We start from the raw sequence: 20,081 nt of genomic DNA, 5'->3' as shown, positions 1-20,081 counted from the left end.
GTCGGCAGTCTTACCCATGATTGGGGTTTTGAGTGATGAACCAGGCTGGGAGTTTTAAAGGCCTTGGGAATCTTTTGCAGGTGTTTAGAGTTAACTCGTTGATTCAGATGATTAGGTTCATAGCTTGTTTAGAGACCCTTTTAATGATATGCTAATTTTGTGAGATAGGAATTTTGGGTTTTCATGAGCTGTATGCCAAAATCATCCGTATTAAGACAATAAAAGACCTGAAATATTTCAGTTAGTGTGCAATGTATCTAAAATATATGAATGTTAAATTTTCATCATGACATTATGGAAAATAATGAACTTTGTCACAATATGCTAATATTTTGAGAAGGACCAGTATAAACATCTTCTGCGTCCTCAACCGACATTGTAGTCAAGCACACAATCTTCCACTGTTGCCAGGAATCCATTGTGTATCCAGAGAAGAAAGTACCGGCTAGGCAAGAGGGTTCTCCTTTACCCTGTCTTCCTGTGGAACAAATGTGATCAATTGCATTGAGAGACAAGCTGACCAAATCCATAATTTGCAAGTTTGGAAGATATGTAAAGTAAGGCTCTGAGAAAAACACAGACAAAAGCAGATGCAGAAGCAGGCAAGAGGAAGGGAGAGAAAACGCGTGCGTCCTCCACCGAGAGCAGAGCAAGCAAAGATCCAAAAGAAAGAAAAGAGAAGAAGCCAAGAAGACTATGGTAACTCTGGAGGAGATGCAGAGATCCACAGCTTATGTGGGATAATCTGTGGACAGAACATCTATTAGACATGCATTACACACATTTGGCCTTTATGGAAGGGTGGCAACAAGAAAGCCACTGTTGGAAGAAAACTGTTAGAAGCCTTGATTGGAGTTTGCACAAACTATGTAGAGGACACAGCAAAGATGTCAAACAAGGCTCTCCGATAAGTAAAACTTACACACACTGTTCCCAGTGAAACATAGTCACGGCAGCATTATGCTGCGGGAATGGTTTTTTTCAGCAGTGACGATGAACAGATGGATCGACTTTAATACAGGAAAGAAAGAAAGGCCGTAAAGGAAAGTTCATCTTCCAGCATGATAACGATCCTGAACAAGCTTATAAAAAGCATATGCAATTGTTAGAAAGGCCTAGTCAAAGTCCAAGCCTTAATCCAATTGGGAATCCTTGGCAAACTTGAAATGTTCAGTTTACAGATGCCCCATTCAATGTGACTGAGCTTGAGTTATTAAGAATTAAAATTAAGATGTCTGGAGATGATCAAACTTAGTAGAGACATACCCTTAAAAGACCTGCAGATGTAATTGAAGCAAAACGTGGGTTTAAAAAGTACTGAGTACTACCGCACTTTCAAAGGTTTGATTTCTAACTAAGTCTTTGGACATGTGTCATTTCCCTTACCACTCACAATTCTGCCCAACTTAAAATGCCATGAAATGTACTTTATTGACAAAAAATGGCAATAAAGTAAAATGAAGTACATGGTTGTAGTATGAATAAATGTAAAAAGACTCAGTAGGCAGGAATACTTTTGTAAGGTGCTGTAAACAAAATCTTAGAAAAGATGAGTTTTTACAGAAAGGCATTAAATACAAAAAAACATAGTCTTTTTACACAAGAGCTTCTAGTGCACCTTTGAAACATGACAGCGTGGGTTAATTAATATGTCTTCTACTCACAGTCATCCACTCAGGAGACTACTACCTGTTTGAATCAGACAGTGAGGATGAAGAGGATCTGAATTATGAAGAAAAGAAGCCTCAGGCTCAGACTGCATGCCAGGTCAGAACCCACAACTAATTCTCATACTTTATAAATTCTGTTAACTTAGCAGCTGTTGTATGAAAAAATGTATCCCAGTTGGCATACCAGGCATGGGTGAGTAGTGTGAAGACAGCTCTGAGGGAACGCCAGAGACGTCAGAGACACTTGAAAGCTATTAAAGAAAAAGAGACAAAGAGACAAGAAAGAAGAGGTTCTCCACAGGAGGCTCTCACTCTGAAGGGTAATGTTTCCACTTGGTTTTATACCAGTAAAACTGAGAATTTATTAAAAGTCTTAGCATTTGACTGAGTCATTAATTTGTTTTCTTTAGTGTCTCTTTTGGATAGTAGATTTTAAAACTATATTTTTGAACTGTACTTAAAAAAAAAACTGTAAAACATTAAATACAGGTCCTTCTCAAAATATTAGCATATTGTGATAAAGTTCATTATTTTCCATAATGTCATGATGAAAATTTAACATTCATATATTTTAGATTCATTGCACAATAACTGAAATATTTCAGGTCTTTTATTGTCTTAATACGGATGATTTTGGCATACAGCTCATGAAAACCCAAAATTCCTATCTCACAAAATTAGCATATCATTAAAAGGGTCTCTAAACAAGCTATGAACCTAATCATCTGAATCAACGAGTTAACTCTAAACACCTGCAAAAGATTTCCAAGGCCTTTAAAACTCCCAGCCTCGTTCATCACTCAAAACCCCAATCTTGGGTAAGACTGCCGACCTGACTGCTGTCCAGAAGGCCACTATTGACACCCTCAAGCAAGAGGGTAAGACACAGAAAGACATTTCTGAACGAATAGGCTGTTCCCAGAGTGCTGTATCAAGGCACCTCAGTGGGAAATCTGTGGGAAGGAAAAAGTGTGGCAGAAAACGCTGCACAACGAGAAGAGGTGACCGGACCCTGAGGAAGATTGTGGAGAAGGGCCGATTCCAGACCTTGGGGGACCTGCGGAAGCAGTGGACTGAGTCTGGAGTAGAAACATCGAGAGCCACCGTGCACAGGCGTGTGCAGGAAATGGGATACAGGTGCCGCATTCCCCAGGTCAAGCCACTTTTGAACCAGAAACAGCGGCAGAAGCGCCTGACCTGGGCTACAGAGAAGCAGCACTGGACTGTTGCTCAGTGGTCGAAAGTACTTTTGTCGGATGAAAGCAAATTCTGCATGTCATTCGGAAATCAAGGTGCCAGAGTCTGGAGGAAGACTGGGGAGAAGGAAATGCCGCTATCGAAGCATCCTGGGCCTCCATAAGACCTCAGCAGTGCCACAGGCTGATTGCCTCCATGCCACGCCGCATTGAAGCAGTCATTTCTGCAAAAGGATTCCCGACCAAGTATTGAGTGCATAACTGTACATGAAATTAGCATATTTCATCCGACCAATAAAAGAAAAGTGTTTTTAATACAAAAAACGTCAACCTTCAAATAATCATGCAGCTCCCCCCAAGCTGGGAGTTTTAAAGGCCTCAGGAATCTTTTGCGGGTGTTTAGAGTTAACTCGTTGATTCAGATGATTAGGTTCATAGCTCGTTTAGAGACCCTTTTAATGATATGCTAATTTTGTGAGATAGGAATTTTGGGTTTTCATGAGCTGTATGCCAAAATCATCTGTATTAAGACAATAAAAGACCTGAAATATTTCAGTTATTGTGCAATGAATCTAAAATATATGAATGTTAAATTTTCATCATGACATTATGGAAAATAATTAACTTTATCACAATATGCTAATATTTTGAGAAGGACCTGTATAATCATTTAGTATGAATTGGACTGAATTAGACTGTATGTCACATTATATGAATATATCACTCAACAAGGGATGTATTCAACACCCACCTCTAGGAGAGCTTTTTCCCGGGGAAGATTAGAGTCCAAGTGGACCATGTTCTCCGCATCTATTGTCAATGCTGCTGCCCGTAGCTTCGGCCGTAAGGTCTGCGGTACCTGCTGCGGCGGCAATCCCCGAACCCGGTGGTGGACACCGGCAGTAAGGACTGAAGGAGTCCTATCGGCTGTGGTTGGCTTGTGGGACTCCTGAGGCAGCTGACGGGTACCGTGAGGCCAAGCATGGCGCGGCCCGGGCTGTGGCAGAGGCCAAAACGCGAGCCTGGTAGGAGTTTGGTGAGGCCATGGAGAAGGACTACCGGTTGGCCTCAAAGCGTCTGTGTCAAACAATCAGGCGCCTCAGGAGGGGGAAGCAGTGCTTCGCCAACACTGTTTACAGTGGGGGTGGGGAGCTGCTGACCTGGACTGAGGACATTATCGGGCGGTGGAAGGAGTACTTCGAGGATCTCCTCAATCCTGCCATCATGCATTCCCTGGTGGAAACAGAGGCTGGGGACTCAAGATTGGACTCTTTCATCACCTAGGCTGAAGTCACCGAGGTGGTTAAGAACCTCCACGATGGCAGGGCTTCGGGGATGGATGAGATCTGCCCTGAATACCTCAAGTCTCTGGATGTTGTGGGGCTGTCATGTTGACACGCCTCTTTAACGTTGCATGGCGATCGGGGACAGTGGCTCTGGACTGGCAGACTGGGGTGGTGGTCCCCCTTCATAAGAAGGGTGACCGGAGGGTGTGTTCCAACTACAGGGGGATCACACTCCTCAGCCTCCCTGGTAAGGCCTACGCCAGGGTATTGGAGAGGAGAATCCGGCCGATAGTCGAACCCAGGCTTCAGGAGGAGCAGTGTGGTTTTCGTCCCGGCCGTGGAACACTGGACCAGCTCTATACCCTCTACAGGGTACTCGAGGGTTCATGGGAGTTTGCCCAACCGGTCCACATGTGTTTTGTGGACCTGGAGAAAACATTCGACTGTGTCCCTTGTGGTGCCCTGTGGGGGGTGCTCCAGGAGTATGGAATATGGAATCGGGGTCCTTTATTAGGGGCCATCCAGAGTTTGGTCCGCATTGCCTGTATTACGTCGGACCTGTTCCTGGTGCATGTTAGACTCCGGCAGGGCTGCCCTTTTTTCACCGGTCTTGTTCATAACTTTTATGGACAGAATTTCTAGACGCAGCCAAGGGCCGTAGGGGGTCTGGTTTGGGGACCAGTGGATTTCGTCTCTTCTTTTTTCAGATGACGTGGTCCTGCTGGCCCCCTCTAGCCACGACCTAAGCATGCACTAGGGCAGTTCACAGCTGAGTGTGAAGTGGCTGGGATGAAGATCAGCTCCTCCAAGTCCGAGGCCATGGTTCTGCACGGGAAAAGGGTGGCTTGTCCTCTTCAGGTTGGAGGGGAGTTCCTGCCTCAAGTAGAGGAGTTCAAGTATCTTGGGGTCTTGTTCACGAGTGAGGGAAGAATGGAGCGGGAGATCGACAGACGGATCGGTGCGGCTGCCGCAGTAATGGAGGCGCTGTGCCGATCCGTTGTGGTGAAGAGAGAGCTGAGCCGAAAGTCGAAGCTCTCGATTTACCGATCGGTCTACGTTCCTACCCTCACCTATGGCCATGAACGTTGGGTCATGACTGAAAGAATGAGATCCTGGATACAAGCGGCTGAAATGAGCTTCCTCCATAAGGTGTCCGTCCGGGCACTCCCTTAGAGATAAGGGTGTAAGAGTACGAGTCATAGTAATTGCTGACTATTATTTACATTTTGGATTTTGATTCCATTGGGTTAGATTGTACTGACACAATATTGGGTCTGAAATGTTCAGCAAATAATCTTGACTCCTGTGGATCTGTTTAGTTCTATTGTGCTCTGAGGATTATTTCATTCTAAACTAAACTGAGTTATCAATGTTTTCTTAACTGACAAAATGGAGGGCAGCACAATTATTAAAACCAAATACAGTCATGGCAGTTATGACTATTTATAATAAGCTACCGTAGCAATTGAAGGAACTTAGCTCATGTTTGCTGCCACAACCTCATCAAGCTGTTGTTGTGTGTGTGTGTGTGTGTGTGTGTGTGTGTGTGTGTGTGTGCGCGTGTGTAGCTTGTGCAGATGATGTTTTTGAGGAGGCTGATGTTAATGGTGAAGCAGAAGAACCGGAGGAGGAAGAGTCTGGTACGTGAATATCCATCTCTGATCAATCCACAGTGTTGAATATTGGCAGCTGCAAACTAAATGATTAGCTTCATCTGTAGAAAAAATAGCTGTTATTTTAGAATGTATGTACTTTTTTTTGGTTCACCACTATAGCCTGCTTTCTAATAGAGCTGAATTTAAAGTGAAGCTTATATTGCTCATCTATTTCTAAGGTTGTTTTTGTTAGAGGCAAATGATTAAAAATTTCAGAGTAACATGCTGCCTAATAGGACCATGTTCCTCATTGCTGTCACTTTGAAAGCTTCACAAACCTGATGCAGAACTTTAGAAATCTGATTTATATTGAGAAGAATATAGCTCTCATGTAAATTAAAGACCTGGTTCCACTTACATGGATAAAGATCAGAGAGAACATGACACTGTCCTATGACGTGCATATGCACAACTGGGTTTCCAGACAACTTGGAGAGTTTTCTCTATTGTAATGGAAAATTCTTTTAAAGTGCTCTGATATTCCCTTCACCTCTCTCCTCTGACCTCTGTGTTTTAATAGTGTTCTGTTATTTAGAGCAGATGGACTCTAAATTCAAATGCTGGAGAGTTTTATGGTTAACACTTCCTGAAGTGTATATTTCAAGGGAAGGTAGATGGGTGCCCTCATAAATAACTTTGTTAACTCTAACCCGGGGAGGGTCTAGGGGCCATATTTCTAAAACTCTTTGCAGTTGAGATAACACTGTCATGTTCTGGTATAAATACTGTGTTTAAATGTTGATCGGGGCTCTGTTTCACTGACTAACCTCAGTGTCAGGGTCTTCAAACGCTGAATGCCTTTGAATAAAACTTATAAAGACAAAGTCCGGATTTTCTCTTGTTATGAGTCAACTTCTACCCACTTTGATAAGAAAATTCAACAACACTATTTAGTCAGTTAAGGTGAGGAGAGATGCAGTCATTTTATCAGTAAGTGTTAGCAGAAAGCTATAAAACAAATTCATTTTTGCTCTTGAGGAAAAAATATTGCATTGCATTGCTGCTGAATTAATTGTACAAATGCACGGTTTAATACAGGTGAAGCTAAAAATAGGCAGATTCCAGTTACCAGTCTTTGCCTCGGTGCACCTCTAGACCCCATACTCTGGGTACATAGAACCTGCTTAGTTCTCCAGACTGCTGTTCTTCACTCTTTGTCAACCTTCTCCTGTGTGATGCAGTGCATGGAGACATGGTTCAGAAGATCTTGGATATTCTGTGCTTCCTATGGGCCATTATTTTGGCCATGGTGGATGGACTGACTCAGTGGCTCAATCTACTCACTAAACAGTACAGAGATACATCTACTGTCCTGTGCAACGAACGCTACTTAATCATACACAAAATCAAGCAGGTAAATCTAGTGCAGAAACCTTTCTTCATTACACTGATTTGTTGAAAAATGTAGAGGAACACACACAGGCATGATCATTATTTTAAATAAAAGAATTATACATATGTCCATTTTACAGATTTTGAATCTGTGTCTTTCTGATCATGGCAGCATCATACATCTGAATCCAGAGATGACCTGGTGTCCCAGAACAGTGAGAGTTCCACTGTGAATACATGTTTGGATCAAACCAATCCAGAACATACTCCCAGTAGCAGGTCAGTAAAAAGAGACATGACCAACACCACTATCCTTGTCATGGCTATTATTGGTAACATGGTGATAATGATTTGCATGGTTTATTGCCACATATAGAGACTCATATTTGTGAGACTCACTTTGGTGCCAAATGTTAAAAACGGATCCATACTACAAGACCAGCAGCACCACAAAGGAAGAAAATGCATAAGGTTCAGCCTGTGATCCGATGGTAGAAGGTCCTGGACCTGTTTCAAAGTGATTCTTTTACTGGATTTAAACTGATCATCCAACTGTATCTGATGTAAACCAGTTCTTTCTGTAGGCACACTGATGCCAGTCCGATGATAAAGGTGTCTTTGGGTGAACAACGTCATTAGGCCACCAGACAGAAGTTCTTCATGGCCCAGCTGTGGTTTTGGGCCCAGTGGGATTATTAGAGAGAGATGGTGAAGATGTCAGTGGGTACACTTGGGAGTTTGTGACTAAAGTCTCCTAGGACTCAGTCTGGAATGTTGTTTTGGATACTTTGAGGAAAGTGAGCCTGGATCTGGGGGATGTGTCGAAAACCTCAATGCAGACATGGGACGTGTTCATTGCACAAGGGAGAAACGTGCCTGGGTCATTGATCATCTCTCCTGCTCTAAGCACTGATGATCTTGATGCCCTTTTAGTTTCCTTGAGGGTCGCTGCTGGAAAATGACCATATGCCTTCTTATTTTTGGACTTGAGTTTTTTCTTTGTTGATCTGAGTGTAGGTGTTTCCCCTGACCTGGTTGTCAGGTCCCATATCAGGGGAAAAGACAGCATGTCTCCCTGCAGTCAGGGTTTTAGAACTGAGCAGACGCTGTAGCTGAAGGATACGGGGTTATCAGAGAGGTGATGACATCCTCCATGCTTGCTAATACAGTTGCAGACAGATGACACCAGCTGCTTTAGGCATGCTGTTATTGAACCTTTTTCTTATTACTACTCATAAGTAACACTTTTAATCATTTTTTATTTTTTTAAAGAATTTTATCGGCACTAGAGGCCTTTATTTTTTTGATAGTAGGCAGACAGGAAGGAGGGGCAAAGAGAGGGGGAGACATTCGGCAAAAGTCGCCAGGTCCGGACTCAAACCTGGGACGGCCGCTTTGAGGACTATAGCATCTATATATGGTCACACATTAGCCCCTACACCATCAGCACCGCGCCCCACTTTTCATCATTTCTAATGTGGTTTCTGTAAAATGCGCTCTCCTAACACTACTCAACTTTGATAGAGTTGAGCCCAATACTATAATAACAATGATGTATGGTCTACTCAGGATCTCTGGTTCTGTTCTAGAAGTGTATGATATTTACCTTTCAAATGACTTGTGGAGTCCCTCAGGGTATTCCTGTACTCTATTTGCTCGTTTTGCCAGAATTATTACATTTAAAAAAAATCTCTTTTCACACTTATGTAGATTAAAAGACTGATTTACATAACTGCTTGTCTCACACCTAGATACAGGATGTCATCTTAAACCATTCAGCTTCATATCCAAGTCTCATAGTAATATCTTAGTTAGTTATACACTTTAATGTTGCAAGCTTTCATGGCATGCCCAATAAAATAAACCGAGCATGTTCTTACTGAAGGAAGGTCTGCTTGTGATGCTGCAGCTTCTGTAGTGATAAAAAGAAAGTGTTATGTTCTGGGTTGGTGCCATCCGATCTCCTGACAGACTAAATAATTAAAGGTTTGTTCTGAAATGTTCTCTTTCTAATTCTTTGTGTTGACATGGACATTTGTGTCTCTACACAAAACAGAAGTGAGACCCCGAGGCGCAACAGCAATGGGAATTTCCTCACTGAAGACGTCCTGTGTAGCAGCACTGGACTGCAACCAGAGCCATTAAAACACCCCAGACACTCCAGAACAGCCAGTGAGATCCTGTCCAACAGGTGAAGCATCTGAATATAGAGAATTATTTTACTAACTTTGCAGAGTGCTGTGTATCTAGAGCAGCAGTACAATAAAGCAGGCAGAGGGATTGCCCCATTATGTTCAGGAAGATAATGCTACATATTAGCAACTTCTGTAGTGTATTTTAATTCTGATCTTTAGGTTTACAAGTTCTTAAGGGATATCTGATAAATACTTTAACAAGGAGACTGATTTGTGGATATGGTCTTTTCTTTTTTCTCCTTAGGACATTTTTTATTGAGGAGCTGGAGCAGAGCAGAGAGTTCTACGACAACCAGAACCGTTTGTTGAGGCTGCTGTTAGCTGTATACAATCTGCTATCAGCCAATTCAGAGCTGCTCTGCTATTTCATCATAGTCCTGAACAATGTGGTCAGTGCCTCTGTCATATCACTCATCCTGCCAATGCTTGTCTTTCTGTGGGCCATGCTGTCTACGCCAAGACCAACTAAGAAGTTCTGGATGACGGCTATAGTTTACACAGAGGTATGTACACTGAAGGACACATCTACAGTTCCAAAACTTTGATCATTTCGTACTGTTGTAATCACAAACTTTTACAGTCACAAAGAGGGCATAGGCCTCGATCAAAGATCTATAAATCATTAAACAGTAAGTAACGTAAGTCACACACATAAAACTAGAAGGATGTAATCATCTGATGCAAAGAGAGATGTAGGTTATGAAAAGAAAGGAGGGACATATTTGAGGTTCCCAAAGTTTTCAGTATAGTGTTAAGAGAGTTCTCTTAATTTGCTGGTTTCTGCACTGGGACAATACCAGTCCATAGTAGAACTATCCAGTTTCATGCCAGGGTGGTAGAGGTGGAACACTATGTTTTTCTCTTCAACTGTCACTGGACAGTCTGGAGTATGCAATCAGATGAAGAAATGTATGCAACACTTGCAGTCCTTGTCTAGAAAGGATGCTCACATGTTTTTATTGCTTTGTGCAAAAACCTTACGTCCCCCAGCAGGAAAGCAAGAAACACAGACATCGTCCAAAGCACTCCACTCTAAAACAATACAATGATGCCTGGTAACGGTAATATGCAGGACCCTGAAGACTGATTTTCTTGCTTATAGGCAGCAGTATGTAAAAAAATTAAATAGAGAATTTAACTTTTTCTTTCATTAAACCAAGAAGTTAATTTCTGATATAAAATGAGACAGGCATCTCCTCAAAGACAAGACAACAATGTACAAAGAGTATTATTTTTGAAAACAAATTATGATTTCATTTTTTTCATTTACATTGACTTGTTTGGTATTTTGATGATTTTTTCTTTGGTGATGATCCCAAGTCTCTGAATTTGGAAGAGACCACCATAACCTATAGCTTCCTCCACAGATTCTCCTTCAGATTCAGGTCAGGACTCTGGCTTGGCAGCTCCAATAAGGACTTCCAGTCAGAAGAAACGTGTTGGTCAAATTAAAAGAATACTTTAAATAGAGTATAGGTAATTCTGGGCTTTAGTGTATGCAAGCTAGAATTTTTGCCCTTTGTAAGCCACTGTGGTGTTCTGACGAATGAAGCGAAATTTGCAATCACCTCAATTTTTTTAAGCACTATTGAACACAAACACCATCAGATGCTGAACAAGCACCACTTGGTGTTCAGGAAGATGTACTCCTATACATTTAGTTTGTTAAACCTCTTGCAGACCATGTTCCAGTACAAGCTGGGAGACAATCTTTGAAATATTTCTTGTTTAAACCAGGGTTAGCTTAGCCTGTTTTCCACAGCCTGCTACCTCGGAGCCTGCTTTTCTGTCTCTGTGTTAGTGATGGTTAGTTTCTGCACTTTGGGATTGGTTTCTGTTCTCTTTTGTGCTAAACCTGAATTGAACTGTGATGGTGTATGGATGCACCCCTGCAAGCTGCGATATATCATGAATGCAGAACCAGTAGTGCAACAGCTCTCTTAAAAATGTTTAAACATTATTTAAAAAACAGTTAAGTCTAGTCTTTTGTATTCAAACCCAAGGACTGTAAAGTGACTGTGAGAACTTTAACAACTAGAAGAAAATAATCATAAAAGCTGACACATGGCTGATAGATGGATCAGTACCAACTGCCTGTGGCTGATCGTCAAATGAAAATTCTAGTATTGTTTAATAAATCTGTGGTTCTAAGAGTTTTAATCACAATTTGGCATGTGCTACCTCCCTGACCTTTGCTTCCTGTGTGTGAAAATGTGACGTGTTAGGTGTTCACTGAGGGATTTTCTATATGCATAGTGGTATTTGTATGACAAGAGGTCCATGTCTGCAGTGTGTTTATATCGACATCTTAACCAAGAACCAGTAACAGTTCTAGCACACAGCTCACTACTAATGGTGAAGTTTCAGATTAGTGACACCATTGTGTTGCTCTGCCTCTTCCTAGGCGATGGTGGTGCTGAAATACATCTTCCAGTTTGGGTTCTTTCCGTGGAATAGTCTTTATGAGATGACTCTAAATGAAGACAAGCCCTTCTTCACACCACGCATCTTTGGCCTGGAGAAAACTGACAGCTACATCAAATATGACCTCCTTCAGCTGCTGGCTCTGTTCTTCCACCGATCCCTCCTAATGGTCAGTCATTGCTAACAGTAATGCCATTGCACATGTTCTTAGTACATGTATGTAACTTAATAATGAATGAGCGACAGAATGTAATATCTCACCAATTTTAATGATTGACTTAAGCAATATTTTTGATTTTACTGTTCAAGCTTTGATTTCTGTACTTATTTTATCTTCTACTGCAACATGTTGGTTTCTATCACTGTTTGCAAATTTGCCCCTACTTGTGTCTTTAAATCTGTCCTCCCCCAGAAGGTTTCTCAACTGCCACAACAGTAAGAAGCAACCACAGTTTTACACTGTAATTGTACATTTAAACTGCTGAAGAAAACATTTTGTCTGAGTTTAAACCACTGGACCCAGAATGATTTCTGTAGAGACTGAAATGTTGCATGTTCTCACCATGCAGGCTTGCTTTTTTCTGGGTAATTCTGCTTCATCCCACAGCCAAAAAACACGCATGTCAGGATATTAAGCCTCCTGCCTGTTGACTGCGACCTTCCTTGACCCCAAATAAGACAGGGCCCTGAAAGAGATGGATTACTAAAGACAGTCCAGAGGCACAGGAACAGGTGCTAAGTGCAAGAGCAGTAGAGGCTGAGGTCAGTTACGTCAGACGGGAGCTGATACAGGGTCTGCAGAGATGTCCGTGAGACAGGATGTAAGACTGAAGCAGGCAAAGACAAAACCAAGTGGCTGCAATGGTGTACACAAACATCTGGACACTATGTGGGCTAGATGTCTCAAAGTTGTATTAGGAGGCACCACCAAGACTGCTGTGGACTGACAGGACTAAGGTTGTGTAGGACCTCCAGATCCACACTGAGAAACAGGTGACCAATCAGCCGTTGTGATGACTGATGAAACAAAGAAGGCAGTGGTGATGGATGTAGTGATTCCAAGTGACAGCAACATGAAGAAGAAGAAGGAACAAGAGAAGCTCCAGAAATAAAAATGGCTGAAAGATGAAAATGGAGAGGTGCTAGTGGTCATCGGAGCACTCAAGACAGTGACCCTCAGAGCGGGAAAGTGGTTCAGTCAAGTCATGGCAACATAGGAGGACTCAATCACAGGAGCTAATCATTAGACAACTAAGAGCTTCAAGTGTTACTGTGGGTTTGGATTGAGGGAGCTTATTAATTTAACTATGGTTTCATACCACCATCAAGATGTATTGTACTATACTCTGAAGGTTGTAGTGATGTTCACAACTGAGGAGTGACACTGAGAGACAGGGAGGATGTGGGCTCTAAGGCTCAGAAAGGGAGTAGAATGCTGTGTGGTCTCTTCAATTGGACCTGTTGAAAAGCTTGCCCAGCTCATCTTTCCAGTCTGAGACCGATCATTTTCATGCCTGACAATAAATCCTATTAATCATAAATTAGATAAGCTCTCCTCATATTATTGGATGTTCAAAGTATTGTTTCTAATCAATGTACATGAATATTTGATAGCCATGAATATTTGTAGCCAACATAACCTCATGACTAACACTTTTGGTACATAAAGCAGTATTTGTGCGTGTGTGTGCACAGCAATATGGTCTGTGGGACCATGAGGGCCCCCTGGAGGAGCAATGCATGTCACCAGAAGATGGACATAACGTCAGAGCAGGAGAGGAAAATGGGAGCAGGAAGGAGGAAACTCAAGAAGCTAAAAGAAAAGATCAGGTAGTTGGCATCAACCCTGAAAAACCTGAGCATTGGCCAGTGATTATAGCTTTTACATCCTAAAATGACTTTAACAAATATGATGCAGCTTTTAAAGATTTAGCCGTTTCACTTTTTTTTAATGATGTAGGACATTCAAGAACCAGGTACCAGCTCAGACACTGCTACCATGCAGCCCTACGATGCTGCTGAACCACTGTCTGCTGGGTTGGGGGATGAACATGAAAAAGAGCCCAGTAGCAAAAATGTGGATCTTCTGGATGTGATGGAGAGAGATGGTAAACGGCTGACAGAGGAAGACCCAAAGAAAGAAGGCAGCATCCGACTCCGCAAAAAAAATAAAAAAGCGAAAAAACAGGACAGCAAAGGTTTGTGTGTTCATGAGTCAACTGTAAATGTTGTCAAATGTAGCATTAACACCAACCGCAGTTAGAAACCACTTCCATGGACCTGGTTTATCAGGACTGTTTTCAAGGTCCTATGTGCTTGAACAGAACACAAGAGGAACTTTATTCTGTGTTGCTTCAGAATGGTTCACGTCAGCCTAAAGGTTTTGCTGAGGCCTGACCAAAAAACGGTGAAGTTCACGCATGTTGCTAAGAAACATTGTTAGTTATCAAGCTTCTAGACAACATTTAAGCTGTTTAGAAGAATGAAGGTCAAAATGGCCAGTTAGCTGTAAAAATAATGATGAGGAGACGTATGGGACCAGAGAAGGCTTTTGAGTCTTCTATTTAAAGCTCTTTTAAGTGATTTAAAAGGTTTTTAGAAAGGTTTAAAAGGTTTTGTACATAAGTAAGCACTGCTAAAGCTCTGTAACCCAACATAAATATCCAAAGGGATTAAAGGGAGAAATTAGGTAGGCGAGGCCTCTGGGTGAATTTGGGCTTTGGCTATTGTATATCCTAGTATTACCATTTCATCCCTTCTTTGTCTCTTTGTTGAATCATCTTATACTCATCCATCCATCCATCCATCCATCCATCCATCTCTGAAGTCAGGTTGCGGGGGTATCAGGTCAAACATCCCTCTCCCTAGCAAAACTCTCCAGCTCACTCTGAAGGAAACCAAGGCATTCCCAGCCCATAGGGGACATATAGTCCCTCCAGCATATTCTGGGTGTCCTTCATGTGGCATGTGCCCAAAAACGTCTCTAGCCGAAGCTCCATCTGATGGAGCTTCTGACCCTCTTTCTAAGGCTGAGTCTTGTCACCCTACGTTCTATCAGTCATGATCCATATCTCGTGATAATAGGTGAGGGTGGGAACATAGACACCCAGATAAAGTGAGACCTTTGGCTCAGATCTTTCTTCACCATGAGAGGTTCCCTGCTCCATCCTACCATCACTTTGAGGCAACTGTGACTCTGTGAACAGTTTTTGTCTTGCAATCAGAAAGTTGTGGATTCAATTTCAGCTCTCTCTTCTGTCAAAGTGCCCCTGGGCAAACACTTAACCCTAAGTTGCCTACCAATCTGCATGTTGGCTGTATGTGTGCGTTTTTGGAATTGCGACTGGGTAAATGTGGCTCGAGTGACCCTGTCCATGAACACCACAAATAGAATCAGAGAAAAGGGGCAGCCCCAATGATGTCCAGCCTGCTCTGGAAACAAGCTCAGCTTTGTGCTACTTTGGATATACTTGGACTAGATAGCCTTACAACTATCCCCAACATCTTGTAGTCCCACTACACTAGACCCCACAAAATAAATAAAACCCTTAAAAACAGAAGTGAACTGGACAGCTAAACTCCCAGAGACCCCTTAGCAGTTCCATGGGGGTGAAGATTTGGGATGCTTTTCCATGGTTCCTCCGGTAGAACCACTACGGATTTAGGCGAAGCCACACTACTTCTCCTTTACCTGAGGTTTGACAATCAGCCAGAATGCTCAGCCACGAGATGAGCAGAGCTCCAAAGGTATGACTGAAATGACTGGCACAGGATAATCAGGATATGAAGAAAACATGACTGGAATATTACCATTGAATATTTCAGTGACAAAATAATGTGTAATTGGACCCCATTTTCCTTACTATTCTTGCTTTTCCTTCATCATGAGTTTTCCAACAATCTGTTTATCTAAAAAGGGTTTGCGTGCTTGTATGACCCTGTTAGACTCCATACCAAACTAGTTTTATGTTGGTTATCAGGTGTCCATAAAGTCGGTTAGAAAGAGAACAAATCAGAACTGTAGTAGCTTTTTCTTGCAGTGTCTGTTTCAGTTTGCATCTGTGTTATGTGTTCTCTTTTACTATAGAGTCTCTGTCAGAGACACCGGAGTCTGGTAAGGAACCAGGGAAGAAGACACAGAAAGGCAAGAAGAGTGAGGCCACCCTCAGATTAATCGCTTTGGGATACAAGATACAACAAATCTTCATAACAGGGTAAGGCAACCTTCGATGTCACAGTATACATATTATTACTGTCACTTTGTATAAATGTGAAGGTTATTGAAAACATTGAATTCATTCATTTTATGTTTAGTTCAGTTTAATTGATTTTATGTAACACCATCCATAAAACATGTTTTTCTCTGCAGTTTCCAGGGTGTAAAGCAGCCAGCTCAGAGTTTCTTTAGAAGTATAACCAAGGATAAATATCGGGCTTCCACAGATGTCTATGCACTGATGTTCCTGACTGATGTCATTGACTTTGTTATCATCATTTTTGGCTTCTGGGCTTTTGGGGTAAGAAATAAATAGATGAATGTCTGGCATTTATCCCTGATTAAAGCCAGTATCAGCAGCTTCCTGGTCCAGCCCCTTATTGTGTCCCCCAGTCACAATATTGTCTGCCTTTCAGTTAATTTGGTGTAAGAGGAAATGGTGCTTGAAATAAATCATGCTCTAACATCACCTTCTGATATCATGGCAAACTCAATTTAATCACCAGCTAAGCCAGACTGTCATGGAGATTTTGGACATTTTAATAATGTCCTTGGGAATAACGTGTGATTAAAGATTAAAAGTAACTTTTGAAAACACTAACCTTTAAGCAGGTATTAAACATATCTTTCATTCAGCCCATATTTCTGTATTAAATGCTTTTTAGTGGTCTAATGTAATATTCTGATCCTAGATCTCGTTCTAGGATTAGAATATCATCCTCGTTATGATCCCTGTCTCATGACCATAGGTGAGTGTAGGAATATAGATGGTTTTGCACATCTCTTTGTTTATCACAACAGACCAAAAGGACACCTGCATTAGTGCACACAAAGCCACATATCCTACTCCAACATGACATAACTCCTAAACAAGTCATCAAGATACTTGAACTCCTGGTTGAGGCAGAGACTGATCCCTGACCCGGAGCGGGCGGTCCACCTTTTTCTGGTTTAGAACAATGGACTCATTGGAGCTGACTCTCATCCTTTCTGTTTCACACTTGAGCAAACCACTTGAGTAAAGGTGACACATCAAGGGATAAATGTGTTTCTCATCAAATTTGACATTTACGAAAGAACTCATTCTGAATTGGTTCTTTATTTATTTTAACAGTAGGTTCTGTCCATTACTCATTTTATTCCTAGTTTTTCACTTGAATGTAGAAAATATACCACAATAAAACAGTTTGACAGTCTGAAGATGGGGTGATTCCCAAAGCTGGGAGCTAAAATGTTGTCATTCAGTAGATGATCTGCTGACGAATGATGAATCTCTTTTGTCCTGCTGGATTTTTCCTGTTTGTAAGGACAGTTAACCTGCTTCAGGTGTTTAATCATGACCTTCTTATTTTACTCTACACTGCCTGTAAGCTTACTGTTGAAGCAAAGACTGTACAGTTTGCCTTCATGGCCAGGAACAGGGGATGGACTGAAAATGACTAAAACAGACATAATACCTTGGGCTAAAGCAACAAGCTTCCAAACGTGTGGCTCAGTATGTTTCCCTTCTAATAGAGAGAAGGTGTTTATAGATCCCAGTAAAGCTGTCGAATCATTTTCCATGCTAATCCAAAGCTTCAGGATATGTGTACCCTTGAAGAAAAACATTTAGAATTATTTGAATACATGTTGCAATTTAAATGAAAACATAAATACAGCACATCTGCTGAGGATTTAAAATCAAACTACTGCAGTTAATTTCATTACCACAGACTGGTTATCCTGCTTCTCACATCTGAATCATTAAAAGTATAAATCATGAGGTGTTTCCTGTGAACTAGAAGTCATCCTTTCTCATCTTCAGAAGCACAGCGCTGCAGCTGACATAGCCTCCACTCTGTCAGAGGACCAGGTACCCGAGGCCTTCCTGGTGATGTTGCTCATCCAGTTCAGCACCATGATCATTGACAGAGCTCTTTACCTGCGCAAGGCGGTTTTGGGAAAACTCATCTTTCAGGTTAATTTCATACATTCCAAGCTACCTGGATGGTTATATGTTGAGTTGCTAGTCAGTTGAAGAGCATTTCGTAAAGCTGCGCTGCTCTAAAATCTGAACCCTTTACTTCCTGGCATCTCCTCTGTTTACCCGGTGTCATTATTTTCTTTTAGGTGGTCCTTGTTGTGGGAATTCACCTGTGGATGTTCTTCATCCTTCCTGCTGTCACTGAAAGGTGATGTCAGATGAAATGACTTTATGCCATTCATAATCTGTTTCATGTAAATGATGTGCAATGTGTACAAACATAAAACTAAAACGGGAACCAAAAAACATCAATGAGGGCGTGGCGCTGATGGTGTAGGGGCGAAAGCACGTGACCATGTGCTGAGGCTATAGTCCTCGAAGCGGCTGTCCCGGGTTCGAGTCCCAGACCCGGCGACATTTGCCGAGAGTCTCCCCCTCTCTCTACCCCTCTTTCCTGTCTGCCTACTGTCAAAGGAAAAATACAAAAATAAAGGCCACTAGTGCTGAAAACATATCTTTTAAAAAAACAAAAAACATCAATGATTCCTGCTTCACCTCTGAGGTTCTAGTTAACGTTTTAAACACATTCTTGGTGCCTAAGATCCAGTCATACTGACATCATAGTGACACGGCAGGATTAGCAGTGTTTTGTGGCATTTTTAGATACTGTTGCATGTTTCTCTGATAAACGGAAGGGCAATTCCAACCTATTACCAAACACATCTAATTCACGTAAAGACTCCGTAATTCCAGTGTTGAACCTTCTTCCTCCTAAACTCTGTAGCTCTCTCTGACCTGCTAAATATGAAGCTCTGGATCAATCCTGGCTGATTGTGACCCATTCTTATCTTCTTTGAGTTGATCCCAATTTGTTGGCTTCTGTTTCTCCACCTACATTTTGAGAACTGATCTGGGGAGTTTACTGACCTGAGTCAAAATGTCAGTGTTCTGATCTGTGAGAAACTCTATCATTCTTGCCTTGTTACAAGAACATATTCTCCATTATGCTGGAAAATCCAGAGATTATCACCAAACTGCAGCTGGATTGTTTAAAAAAGTTGCTGTTGGAGCTCGTTTTGATCTTCTTTCTTCATGGTGGTGTTCTTGGGAAGAACTGTACAAGTGATTTTTTAACAATCAAACAATTAGATAAGGAAAAAAAGCTTTGTGCAATGTTGTCCTTGAAGAACTCCAGTCTGCCTGTGTGATGATGGCTAAGGGCTGTTCTATGAAGGTAACCAAAGCAGAAAGTAATTTCAAGCTCATCTATCCCTCTTTTACACCAACCAGTGTGATTAGTATATTGAAAGAGTGATTTCAGCAGAACTACTTCACCGCTTCAGCTGTGCTGATGATTTGACTATACTGACATGAAGTAACCAGGGCAATGATACTCTGAAGATGTTTTTTCTTTTAAAGCAAACTCTTCAGCCTGATTAAGCTCTCTATAATGAATTCAATGCACCTAATCTCTGCACATTACCTAATATCCAGTGTGAACTCTCACCACAAAAAGTTAGCAAAACTACCAGAACCATTGACCAAAAACTGTGAAATCTCTGAGGTAGCAAAAAATCCCTTACCCCCCATGAATGGATGATCTGCATTTCAAAATAAATATGCTTAATATATTTTCTGTTTCTCCCTTTTTTTTAGGATGTTCAGTCAGAACTTTGTGGCCCAGCTCTGGTACTTTGTCAAGTGTATTTACTTTGGCCTTTCGGCGTATCAGATTCGCTGTGGTTACCCCACTCGTATCCTCGGCAACTTCCTCACCAAGAAATTCAATCACCTCAACCTGTTTCTCTTCCAAGGGTATGGAAACAAAGCAACTATAGTTGTCTATCCTCTACACATGATGTTCTGGGTTTATGTTGCTTTTCCGTGAAAAACACTAAATAATTCTCCTCAGATCCAAGAACTACTTTAAAGATCATATACAGGTCCTTCTCAAAATATTAGCATATTGTGATAAAGTTCATTATTTTCCATAATGTCATGATGAAAATTTAACATTCATATGTTTTAGATTCATTGCACACTAACTGAAATATTTCAGGTCTTTTATTGTCTTAATATGGATGATTTTGGCATACAGCTCATGAAAACCCAAAATTCCTATCTCACGAATCTAAAATATATGA

At 41.5% G+C, this 20,081-nt stretch overlaps 1 protein-coding gene across 2 annotated transcripts in view; it reads left to right on the top strand.

Annotated features, from left to right (window-relative positions):
* Positions 1-20,081, top strand: part of piezo1 (piezo-type mechanosensitive ion channel component 1) — a 123,747-nt gene that overhangs the window by 87,490 nt on the left and 16,176 nt on the right. For both annotated transcript variants that reach the window (XM_047351184.1, XM_047351185.1), the window contains exons 31-45: positions 1,667-1,767; positions 1,846-1,990; positions 5,721-5,792; positions 6,989-7,161; positions 7,312-7,418; positions 9,196-9,330; positions 9,579-9,837; positions 11,739-11,927; positions 13,454-13,588; positions 13,719-13,956; positions 15,846-15,972; positions 16,128-16,275; positions 17,779-17,931; positions 18,084-18,145; positions 19,594-19,752. In XM_047351184.1, coding sequence (XP_047207140.1) covers positions 1,667-1,767; positions 1,846-1,990; positions 5,721-5,792; positions 6,989-7,161; positions 7,312-7,418; positions 9,196-9,330; positions 9,579-9,837; positions 11,739-11,927; positions 13,454-13,588; positions 13,719-13,956; positions 15,846-15,972; positions 16,128-16,275; positions 17,779-17,931; positions 18,084-18,145; positions 19,594-19,752 — 2,203 coding nt within the window. The remainder of the gene's footprint in view (positions 1-1,666; positions 1,768-1,845; positions 1,991-5,720; positions 5,793-6,988; positions 7,162-7,311; positions 7,419-9,195; positions 9,331-9,578; positions 9,838-11,738; positions 11,928-13,453; positions 13,589-13,718; positions 13,957-15,845; positions 15,973-16,127; positions 16,276-17,778; positions 17,932-18,083; positions 18,146-19,593; positions 19,753-20,081) is intronic.

Source organism: Girardinichthys multiradiatus, chromosome 22, assembly GCF_021462225.1.
Source record: "Girardinichthys multiradiatus isolate DD_20200921_A chromosome 22, DD_fGirMul_XY1, whole genome shotgun sequence".
Taxonomy (NCBI): Eukaryota; Metazoa; Chordata; class Actinopteri; order Cyprinodontiformes; family Goodeidae; genus Girardinichthys; species Girardinichthys multiradiatus.
This window is presented reverse-complemented; position numbering and strand designations above follow the sequence as displayed.